The following is a 12,209-nucleotide window of genomic DNA, read 5'->3' on the forward strand; positions in this document are numbered from 1 at the left end:
CTTTAGTGATAGGTGAGGTTACGTTGATAGCTGAGCTAGAGATCTCTCTCTAGTTTTAAGAATGAAATACCTTAGCAGAGTTTGCAAAGGCAACACCTTCTGTCCTGGAAGATGGCAGGGAAATAGTTTTCACCCAGTTTGCCATGTATCTGAACCATTCTTATAGTGCCAAGTTGCTCTCCTGGAGAACTTGTCGCCGCGCTATCTTGTTGAAGGGGTCTGTTAGCCTCTGCTTGTGGTGATCTGCTTGTATTTTTGAAAAGAAGGCCAATTCTGACGGGTACCGCACGTCCCTCATCCAAAGGGAGTCAAACCATTTTAGCGCCTTCTCGCTGGGTGTGTGCGCGACACACCTCTCGCTCCGATTAGGGACGGGACGAAGCGACGCGTCCTACAATGCAAGACAGGCAGCGGCAAGAGAGGGCCAACTTTGGCCGGCAGCCCACCTGCAAGACTGGCAGCCGCCCTCCTGCCCAGGCAAGGTGCGCAAAGCACCAAGGGCGCGCCAGGCCGGAGCGCCCGGCAGGCCGAGCAGCGCGCAAGACGCGCACCCTCGCAGGCCCGGCTGCCCGGCGCCAGCTCGGCTCTTCGGGGCCCTTCTGCTTCTCCGAGAGCGCAGAGCAGCGATGCCTCGGCGGGCCTGACGGCGGCCCCTTCCCGCTTCCCTTGGCGGCCGGGGTGAAGCCAGGCGAGGCGGCGTCCTCGGCTGACCCGGGTTCGGGCGAGGGCGGCTCTGGCGCGGCGAGGGGAGGCGCCTCGCCAGGGCCGGAGCTGCTGCCGCGGCCGCCGCTGCTCCAGACGCCGGCGCGGGACGCTCCCTCCAGCGCACCAGCAGAAGCCAGCAGGCCCGGCGAGGTCCGGCGCGAGGCCAAGGCCCCAGGGGGACGTGGTTCCTGCACCGCGACCCGGCTGCGCGCAGCTCTCCGCCCGACCCTCCCGGCTGCGTCGAGGTGAGGCTGGAGGGGGGCGCGCGGGGGAGGCTTGGCAGGCGGCGGCGGGGGGGGGGTAGGGGTAGGTCAATACACTGAGACAAAGGGGATGGCGGTGCGGGGGGGGGGGGGTCCTGGGCTTCTGCGAGAGACGCCCCCCACCCCAGCTGCACCAATTCTTGAACCCAGCTCTTTTTCACTCGCCTTCACGCGAAGGTGGCTTGTTGTCTCTCGGCGCAGGGCCTCAGCCGCTCTCATTGGTGGTTTTAGGTGCCAGCGTGGAGAGCCTCTGAGCGCGTGCAGAGTGTACTTCGCGCCCGCCTCCCTGAACGATCAACTACTCCCACCTGTAATCTGCGGGGAAGAAAGGGTTTCCCAGGGCAGGAGAGGCGAAGGCTTGCACGCAGACTTGAGATCAGCCATCACACATGCTCCGTATTTCATGCACACATTTTTTTTCCTTTAAAAAATGGGTTTTTTTTGATCTATGCAGGGTACACAACGAATATTTCTGAAACTGTATGTAAGATCGTTGTAATATTGTAGGGCTTTGGAGGGTCCACCCCCAATGTAAACATGCATAGTGTGTGTTGTTGTGGCTGCACAAGCAATATTATATTTGGGTATATTATTATTATTGTTGTTGTTGTTGTTGTTTCCCTGTCTGACTGGGCTGTCCCAGACACTCTGGGCAATTCCCAACAGAATATTAAAAACATAATAAAACATCAAACATTAAGAACTTCCCTTCAGTGGGCCCTAAATAGCAGGCCATGCAAGCTGTAGTGCAACAGGTGTTGCCAATGGGCAGGTACCATCCGGACAGGTCTGTGGGGCAGGACTGAACAGAGTGAACAGGGGAGGGGCCTCCCTTACCACATTGTGAAGTACGGTAAGTGAAGCAATGTACATTTCCATCTAAAGGGTATGCGCATGCAAGACAATTACAGTCCTGAGTCTACCCTTGCCTGCTTCCCCCACTGGGTGCTCCCCAGCCTCCCACATGACACGGCAAAGGATTCTGGGGCACACCTTGAATTATGTGGGGCAGCAAAATCTCCAGGGTTGGCCTTCACAGTGTTGTGTTTGGATACCTTTGGAGTGCTGCACCTACATACCTGGGTGAGATTGTCAGCACAATCCTAACCGTGTCTGCTCAGAAATAAGTCCTGCTGAGTTCATTGGGGCTTACTCCCAGGTAGGCGAGGTTAGAATTGACACCTATGGATGTGCAAGGCTTTGAGGAAGGCTGGCAGTAAGTGTAGTTGCTCTGCTTGTTCCATAAAAAGGTAAAGGTACCCCTGCCCGTACGGGCCAGTCTTGACAGACTCTGGGGTTGTGCGCCCATCTCACTTAAGAGGCCAGGGGCCAGCGCTGTCCGGAGACACTTCCGGGTCACGTGGCCAGCGTGACATCGCTGCTCTGGCCAGAGCCAGAGCCGCACACGGAAACGCCGTTTACCTTCCCGCTGGTAAGCGGTCCCTATTTATCTACTTGCACCCGGAGGTGCTTTCGAACTGCTAGGTTGGCAGGCGCTGGGACCGAGCAGCGGGAGCGCACCCTGCCGCAGGGATTCGAACCGCCGACCTTTCGATCGGCAAGTCCTAGGCGCTGAGGCTTTAACCCACAGCGCCACCTGCGTCCCATATAACGGACTTAATATAGGGGGATGTAAGAAATATCTTTCTGTTTGCTCTGCAGTTATATTCCTGACCTTGCGCAGAACTCAGTGTAGTTCAAAAGCTTGCATACTTCTTGTATCTCCAAAAGATATGAAGTTTCAGAGCCACCTGTTACAGAACTGGCAATTTGTGAAGATAAAGAGAGCCGTGCGAATTCTTGTATTAATTATTTAATTAAACCAACACATGACTTTGAACAGCACTATTCCCCCAAGAACTATGGCACAGCTAGCTTCTTTTCCTTTCATCCGACTCAAAACTGCTTCTTTTCTTTAACGTGCTCAGACAAAACTCTGGTTTCAGCCTCACCTTGACAAGGAAGTGTTGACACCTCCCAGCGATTTTGCTTGGCGGTGGTTAGCGGCTGTCATTCAAAGCAACCTTTTACCTGTCAAAACAAAGACCTAGAAAGAAAGGTGTATCTTACATAACCAAAAAGTGTGCTTTTTGCGCTCCTCGTATAGTAGTTGTAAAGTAGATGTGGGTGAGTGTTTTTTGTTGTTGGAGTTTTCCTGGCTTTTTTTTTTTCTTGGAACAAACTGCGCGTTCTTCCCAGCCTTCCTCCTTTGGCAGGACGGCACATGCAGTCCTGACCGTGGACTGGAATGTTCCCAGCAACTCGGGTAAATGGGAGTTTTGTGGGAGGGAGGGAACTGTTATGGCGGAGTGACCTAGTTAACAGCATTGCCTAGAAGAGGGACAGAAGGAAGAAGGGATTTGAGGTCACTGGCTCATCCTTCAGCCCAAGGAGAGACATACAATGAAATCCTATGCATGTCTGCTTAGAAGTAAGCCCCATTTGAGCTCAGTGGGACTTAATCCTGAAGCTCCACACTGAGGAGGGGCTGGAGATGGATTACTTCTTGATTGTTTTGGAATCTGATCTCCACCTAAAACAATTGTAATCTGTAGTGGGGGTTGTTTCCTGTTCTGCCACATTTTTTCCTGATGTATTTTTATATACAGGATGTTCTTTTCTTTTTTTTAATAATTTTTTTTATTGGCTTTGACACATATTTTCCAGCATAACATCCTTTCAAATTTTTTGGCTAGCACAGCCTAAGACTTCCTTCAACCTCGACTGATAGTTTTCTAAAGTCTTTCTAATTACGCATTTTGTTACTATAATTATTGCTATAAACTCAAATTTCCAATACATCTATTCTTAATTCTTTTCACAATAATTTAAAAATCACTCCTTACAAAATTTCTTTTAGCCCTACAAGCGATGTCAATTGGTTACAATTGCTTTCCAAATATATCGAAAATTTCTTCCATTCCTTTAGGAAAGTCTAGTCCTGCTGGTTCTGAATTTTCCCTGTTAGTCTCACCATCTTAGCATAGTTCATCAGTTTCTCTTGCCACTCTTCTTTAGTTGGTATTTCTTCTTGTTACCATCTTTGGGCTAATAGTATCCTTGCTGCAGTTATTGCATATAAAAACAATTTTTTATCATTCTTATGAATTTCTGTACCCACCATACCCAATAGAAGGGCTTCTGGTTTTTTTAACAAATGTATATTTCAACATTTTTTTTATCTCATTATAAATCATTCCCCAGAAGTCCTTCACTTTCTTACATTTCCACCACATATGGTAAAAGGTACCCTTATATACAGTATGTTCAGTGTGGTGTAATACCTAGCATTTGGGGCATAGGAGGAGATCTGGGTTCAAAATGGTTATGAAATTCACCGGGACACCTTGAGTGAGATGCACAGGCACACACAAGCACATTATCCATGCCCTAGGGTGTGTTTTTTCTAGGGTTACTCAAGGGTACCCAATACTTGAAAAGTGTAGCACTTATTGTAACAACTTCATGGTGAGTACGGCACCCTTTTTCCTTTTTAAAAAAGCATGTAACTCAGTGTTTCCCAGCCTTGAGTCTCCAGCTGTTTACAATTCCCATTATCCCTGCCCACTGGTCCTGCTAGCTAGGGTTTATGGGAGTTGTAGTCCAAAAAGAGCTAGAGCCCCAAGGTTGGAGAACACTGGTGTAACCTATCCTTCTAATAGAGTGGTACCTCGGGTTAAGAATGTAATTCGTTCTGAAAGTCCGTTCTTAACCTGAAACTGTTCTTAATCTGAGGTACCACTTTAGCTAATGGGGCCTCCCGCTGCTGCCGCTGTGCAATTTCTGTTCTCATCCTGAAGCAAAGTTCTTAACACGAGGTACTATTTCTGGGTTAGCGGAGTCTGTAACCGGAAGCATCTGTAACTTGAAGCGCCTGTAACCCAAGGTACCACTGTAAGAAGGACGGAGTAAAACATAGAGGATTTTAGGGCACATCAGGATCACTCACTAATATCCAGCTACTCCTGTGGTGATGGATGGCTTAAAAAAAAATACCAGCTACCCTAGCAATGAGGTTCTGCCAGACTGGTGCCCAGGTGTAACGCTCTACACAGCCAGACCAGTACTAGAAATTTAGTGACTGGCGTGGGTCCAGTTGTGACCATGTGGAGATCCTTGGATGCCAAGTTGGCAACTGACATCTCCATCTGGCTGCCACCTCCAACTTTCTTAAGCAGGTAAGCAGAAGGGCTTATTTATTGCATTTATATGCCACCATTTTCTCCAAGGAGTACATAGTCCCCCTTCTTCCTCAGTTTATCCCTACAATGACCCTGTGAGGGAGGTTAAGAGGCTGTGTCTGGCCCATGGTCACCCGGTGAGCTTCATGACTGAGTGGGTATTTGAACCCTGATCTCCCAGGGTAACCACACTGACTTTCTAGAATTCTTCTGCTATGGGGCATCTATATAAATTAAGTAGGTAAATAAATATGGGGGAAGCAAAATGTCAGAGAAGGATCTGAAAAAAATTCCTTGAAGCTTGAAATAGTTTTATTTGATGTTTTATTCTGTTGTCAACCACTCTGAGATTTTTTTCTTTAAAATATAAAGTGGTATAGAAATGAAATGAATAATAATAATAATAATAATAATAATAATAATAATAAATTTCATAAAATGCCTTAAAATAAAAATAGTGCCTAGACATTCCATTGTGGTGCTAGGTTTAAGGCGCCATTTGGCAATTAACTTATACAGTGGTACCTTGGGTTACAGACACTTCAGGTTACAGACTCCGCTAACCCAGAAGTAGTACCTCAGGTTAAGAACTTTACCTCAGGATGAGAACAGAAATCGTGCGGCAGTGGAAGGCCCCATTAGCTAAAGTGGTACCTCAGGTAAAGAATGGTTTCAGGTTAAGAACGGACCTTCAGAACGAATTAAGTTTGTAACCAGAGGTACCACCGTATATCTGAGTTTCTAACACTGTGCCAGACGGATAAAGAAGAGCAAGCGTTAGAGCACCATTTGCCACCTACAGTCCCAGCTTAAATAATAATAATTCATAATAATAATTCATAATTTTATTCTTTATACCCCGCCCATCTGGCTGGGTTTCCCCAGCCACTCTGGGTGGCTTAGAGCACATTAAAAATGGTAAAACATTAGACATTAAAAATCACTCCCATGTATGTTGGTGGTACTGCCTTCTATGTATGCAGGGTGTGGGGATCACCCCCCCCCAAAAAATACGTACAGTGGTACCTCAGGTTAAGTACTTAATTCGTTCTGGAGGTCCGTTCTTAACCTGAAACTGTTCTTAACCTGAAGCACCACTTCAGCTAATGGGGCCTCCTGCTGCTGCCGTGCCGCTGGAGCCAGATTTCTGTTCTCATCCTGAAGCAAAGTTATTAACCTGAATCACTATTTCTGGGTTAGCGGAGTCTGTAACCTGAAGCGTCTGTAACCTGAAGCATATGTAACCCGAGGTACCACTGTATGTGCGAGCCAGGGCAAAGTTTCTATAAAAGGAGGAAGAGCTCTAGCTCAGTGGCAGAGCACGTCCTTTGCAGGCACAAAAGACCCCAGGCCCATCCCTAGCATTTCCAGGTTGGCTTGGGAAAAGATCCCTGGCTCAAACCCTGGGGAGTGCTGCCAGTCAGTGCAGACTGTACTGTGCCAGATGGAGCCATGGTCTGACTCTGTATAAGGCAGCCTCCTCTCTTCCATGTATCATCCATCTGGAAAATGGTATTTCCCTCCTGTGGGTCTCAGACGCTGGATCTTCCTTGCTTACAAACAGCCTTGATCTGAAACAACTACAGGCCACGTAACAAAAAACAGGGACCAGACCCAGCAGTAAACCCAAATGTCGATTCTATCCCCCATCCACTCTGGCAACACCATTTTAAAAAAAATATTTGAGAAGGACTGCAACTAAGTGGGGTGCTCATGCATCCCCAGCATCTCCAGGTAGAACTGGGGGGAAAGACACCTGCCTGCAACCCTGGGGAGCAGCTGCCAATACTGAGCTGCATGGAGCAATTGTCCAATTTGTCTGATGCTCCTGATGATGTGGCCTTGACTATACACAAGCTCCCCCCCACCCAAAATCAATCTGTTAAATCCCATCCAGACTGCCTTTTGTCCCACATTTCTATTCCCCCCCCAAAATTATTGATTTTCACAAAATTATAAACACATAAACAAATAAACAAACAAACAAACATAAATCATAACCTTATTAAGACTAATCTTATTAACATTGTTAAGTGACTTCCTCGTGTCCCCCTAGTTGAATTTCAATGCATATCATTTTAACGGTTTTCCAAATCAGCATTCTTATAAAATTAACTTAATCACTTAACATCTTTGTTTCTTTCCACTTCAGCGTTAAACATATTAATTCATCACATTACATATTTAAATCCTGAGCCTATCTAGTATTTGCAAGCTTTTTCCAATTAGTTTAACTTAACATATTTGACTAAATAATCATTAAATTTCACCCATTCTTCCTGGTACTCCTCCTTCTGGTCACGGACTCTTCTGGTCGGGTCGGCCAGCTCTGAAAAATCCATCATCTTCACCTGCCATTCTTCCACTGTTGATATTTCTTGCATTTTCCACTTCTTAGCTAATAAAATTCGAGCAGCAGTTGTGGCATACAAAAATAATTTAACATCTTTCTTGGGCAATTCCGAACCTATTATTCCAAGAAGAAAGGCCTCTGGTTTCTTAATAAATGTATATTTCAACATTTTTTTCAATTCGTTATAAATCTTTCCCCAGAAGTCTTTCACCTTGGGGCAGGTCCACCACATATGATAGAAAGTACCTTCTTTTTCTTTACATTTCCAACATAGATTATCACAGTTATGGTAAATCTTTGCTAATTTAACAGGGGTCAAATACCATCTATACATCATTTTCATTATATTTTCCTTTAACATTGTACATGCAGTGAACTCGACCCCTTTCTTCCACAGTCTTTCCCTTTTGTCCCACATTTCTAGGCACAGGTTTAAAACTCTGTGTCCGAGAGGTGGAGGATTTTTTTTGTCCCAGCACTTTCCCCAGGAAAACCCACATGTTACTGCAGAATCAGAGCAAAGGGCAATTGGGTTTTCCGCAGACCTGTGCTGGAAAAGCGTGGCACAAAAGGAAGTCTGGATGAGCCCCAAAGTCGCCACTGACTTGCTTCAGATTTTGGCTGTAACCTCGACTTCTGCCTCTGTTCTTTAAAAGTTCACCCTTTTTTAACAGTAATACTCAGTGCTTACATTACACTGGCACCCTCTGACCAGTCACATGTGCTCCCTTGTGGTTCTTCTAACAACTACATAAGGTAGACATGGGTTTTTATCTCCAGAATGCAGATGGATGAGCTCTTGGCAGGCGCAAGGTTCAAACTGGGGACATCTTGATTTTGTAGCTCAGTCTCTTAGTATTGCCAAGTATTTCTCCAGCACAGGAAATATTGGTGTGTTTGAACTCCTGCTTGTCAAGTCTCTTTTGGATCTCAGCGACCCATCTCTGAAAACAAATCATAAATAGCAGTCTGCCTTATTACATGACTGTTGTAAGGATAAATGTGGGTTGCGTAGCTAAAAACAGCTTTAGGAATGACTAATAATATTGACATTTCCAGCCTCTTTGGCACTGCCTTACATATTTGTGGGTTTGTTCGAACACTAAGCAACCTCTTGGCAATGTTAACTCTTGCTGTGATTCTGGGCAACCTACAGAGGTCACGGTTGGACCTTTGAAAAGGTTCCTTCTGCCCCGAGGTCCTGTTTATTTCCCAGGTGCACACACTGAAAGAAAACAGCCCTAGCATGCTCTCAACCACTTGCTCTCCTTTCTTCCCACCCCACAGACTTTGAGGGAATGGACCTGCCTCTGGAAGACCCTGCAGCCCAGCCTCAACGGGAGCTTCCGCAGCCGCTTCCACCAGCCCACGTGTGTGAGCTGCGCACTGCGGTGTCATGCTTTGCCGAGGAGACCGTCTCGCTGCTCTCGGTCAACGGCCTGCTAAGCCACTCCCTGCTCAGAACAGGAGGCAACGCTGGGCCTCAGCAAAGGGAGCCAGGGGGCTCCTCCAGCACGGCCCGGCGCAAGCGGGAATTCACCCCGGATGACAAGAAAGATGATGGCTACTGGGACAAGAGGAAGAAGAACAACGAGGCGGCCAAGCGCTCTCGGGAGAAGCGGCGGGTCAGCGACCTAGCGCTGGAGGGCCGGGTGCTGGCGCTGCTGGAGGAGAACGCTCGCCTCAAGGCAGAGCTCCTGGCCCTCAAGTTCCGCTTTGGCCTGATTCGGGACCCGGCTGAGCCTCACCAGCCCGTGATTGCTCTTGCCACCGAGATCCACCAGCCAACAGCCCCACCCCAGCACTACCCTGTGGTTCCTGAAGCACCCCACTACGCTTGCCCTTTCCGCCCAGAGCCAGCCACCAGCTCTGAGGATTCTGGTTTCTCCACACCAGGCAGTTCCAGCATGGGCAGCCCTGTCTTTTTTGAGGAGCGCGACAGGGCAGAGGAAGGGGGTGCCTACGACGGGCACTGCCTGGTGCCCGATGCCCCAAGCGAGGGAGCTGATGTGGGTCGGGTTGGCCGCTACGAGTCCGGGGAGAGTGTCAAAGGTCTCCCCCACAAGCTGCGCTTCAAAATGGCTGGTGGGGCCGAGGAGATGGGTGGGGAGCAACCTGGACCTTACACGCCATCTCCACCAGTAGGAACCTGGAGGGCCCCAGCTGCACGGGAGGAGCAGGGGAATGTCGCTGGCCCTGTGGGCACAATGGCCTTTGAGAATTGCTGTGAGACGGAGGCTCCCGGCGCCCAGCTGCCCGCCCCGCCGGGGCCTGAATACCAGGCAGAAAACAGCACCTTGCGAAGCCAGCTAGCATCACTTTCAGCTGAAGTGGCTCAGCTGAAAAAGCTCTTCGCTGAACAGATCCTGATCAAAATGAACTGAACTAGGGGTGGGCGGGGTGCAGGGGTGGCATCATAGGGGTTCATCTCCCCCTCCCCAATCTCCAGAACTATAAAAAAAATGGGTATTCTGTGTTTGTATAGAATTCGGCCCTGCGTGGTCATTTTTCATCTGTTTAAATTCATTCAAGGCACAGCAACAGCCCTCCTTTAGAATATGTGTTCCCCATCACCGTGGCCCTGTCTTAGTGACTTTCAAGTTTTCTTACGTTCAGGGAACTTTTATCTTCTATCTGCATGAACTTCTCTTGTCCCCATCCCTTGTGCATTTCGGAACATTCTGGGAGGTGTTTTTAGGTGTCGAACACTCAGCTCTTGTGCAGCAAATGCCCACTCTGTGTTGAGGAAGTGCAAGGGGTGGGGCATGGCAATCTGTCCTTCCAAGAATTTCATCAGCCATTGCCTGTCTTTTCATTTGAGGGACCTCAGTAAGCTTCCAGGGTTCTGGAGAACAGAGTTTGGGAGACACTGTACTGTTCAAGCGTAAGAGCGACCACCCCAATGCATCTGAACTAGTCCTGACTCCCTGGAGAACAGCTAGTTGTTTCCTCAACCACAATGGAGGTCCCATCTGGACCATACACTTCAAAAGAATCCTGGGAACCGGAAGAGGGATGGATTTTTAAACCACTTGGGGAACTGTAGATCTGCTTTAAGTGATTAGTGCATCCCTGTTTGGTGGTGGTGGTTGTTCTTGCTAGGTTGGGAAACTGAAGTAGATCAGGTGAGTGCCCAGATGTCAGTGGGAGTTGATGTCCCTTTCAGAAATTGCCAGGCCAAGAACCTGACCTGGTGAACGAATGAGAGGAAATGGAGTGAAGGCCTGGGTCGAAGGAGAGGCAGCCAATGGGACAACGATTCTATTCCTCATCCCTTTCCTGCCTCTTTCATTGCTCTGCCTAGTGCTGCCTGGAAGCCAAACCCTCTGACTGTGGACACTTTGCGATGGAAGACAGGCACTTTGCACATGCTTAAAACAACTCTCCTTTTGATTCTTTGATCATGCTTCAGTGTGGAACCTCGCCACTGAGGACGTTCAGATTTTGGTTGATTTTGACCGTCTACTTTTTAAACTAATCATTTTGGTGATTTAAATAAATCTGTGTATTGCCATGATCTAATAATGAGCTCGTTTTTTGAGAAAAAATGCAACTTTTAATAATAAGCAAAAGTTACCACACAGCTGTAGAAGGGCAGACTGTTTTCCTTGTTCATTCCTTGTCGCAGCAAACGCCAGAATCAAGAGAGGCTCCTGAAATAAACACAGCAGGAAATAAACATAAGAACTCGTGGCCTTCCTGAGGCCTATTGGCACCTGTCAAGTAACTTAAATATTTCCCTCAGTATTCTGAAAAAGTAATATTCAGAAGTGGGGGGGGAGGGGTGCACGCTCAGACATGGAGCTTTAAATCACGGGTGGTCATAGAATCATAGAGTTGGAAGAGACCACAAGGGCCATCGAGTCCAACCCCCTGCCAAGCAGGAAACACCATCAGAGCACCCCTGACATATGGTTGTCAAGCCTCTGCTTAAAGACCTCCAAAGAAGGAGACTCCACCACACTCCTTGGCAGCAAATTCCACTGTCGAACAGCTCTTACTGTCAGGAAGTTCTTCCTAATGTTTAGGTGGAATCTTCTTTCTTGTAGTTTGGATCCATTGCTCCGTGTCCGCTTCTCTGGAGCAGCAGAAAACAACCTTTCTCCCTCCTCTATGTGACATCCTTTTATATATTTGAACATGGCTATCATATCACCCCTTAACCTCCTCTTCTCCAGGCTAAACATGCCCAGCTCCCTTAGTCGTTCCTCATAAGGCATTGTTTCCAGGCCTTTGACCATTTTGGTTGCCCTCCTCTGGACACGTTCCAGTTTGTCAGTGTCCTTCTTGATGGTGCCTGGAAAGAACAGCAGAAAGGTGAATGGGGATAAGTACTTCCATTTTTTGTTCTTAAATTCCACAGAAGTAGCAGGGAATGCCTAGCACATGAAAATTGCGGCCCAGCTTTCTCCCTGTCCTGTTTCCTGCTTTGCCCTCGAGTGTTTGTGTAGGAAGTACTGAAAAATGGGATCTCCCAGCTGCAGAGTAAATTTTCTCTGATCACGCTGCTACATACACAGGCCAAGTTTGCATTCGAGGAGTGCCAACTGGATTTTCTGCTTTTGGGGTCAAACTGGAAGTGACTTCAAGCACATTTTAAAATCATTGCTTGCAGCTGGCCCAGCCCCAGGTTAACCCTTTCCCTCCCATGCCATTCCCCCCAGTAATAATTTGCTATACACACAGTCTGCTTTGCCCTAAATTAAT

General features: G+C 47.8%; 1 protein-coding gene across 1 annotated transcript; it reads left to right on the plus strand.

Moving 5' to 3' along the window:
• The first annotated feature begins 725 nt into the window (after positions 1–725).
• On the plus strand, positions 726–11,019 carry LOC307206748 (uncharacterized protein). Its single transcript, XM_079960150.1, has 2 exons — positions 726–950; positions 8,790–11,019. The coding sequence occupies exon 2, from the start codon at positions 8,801–8,803 to the stop codon at positions 9,884–9,886; it is 1,086 nt and encodes a 361-aa protein (XP_079816276.1). The 5' UTR covers positions 726–950; positions 8,790–8,800; the 3' UTR covers positions 9,887–11,019.
• The last annotated feature ends 1,190 nt before the right edge of the window (positions 11,020–12,209 follow it).

This window comes from Podarcis cretensis, assembly GCF_951804945.1.
Source record: "Podarcis cretensis genome assembly, chromosome: 17".
Lineage (NCBI taxonomy): Eukaryota > Metazoa > Chordata > Lepidosauria > Squamata > Lacertidae > Podarcis > Podarcis cretensis.

Bases quoted from the DNA above. Each gene is read 5' to 3' on its own strand.
- LOC307206748 (XM_079960150.1), top strand. From the start codon at position 8,801: ATGGACCTGCCTCTGGAAGACCCTGCAGCCCAGCCTCAACGGGAGCTT.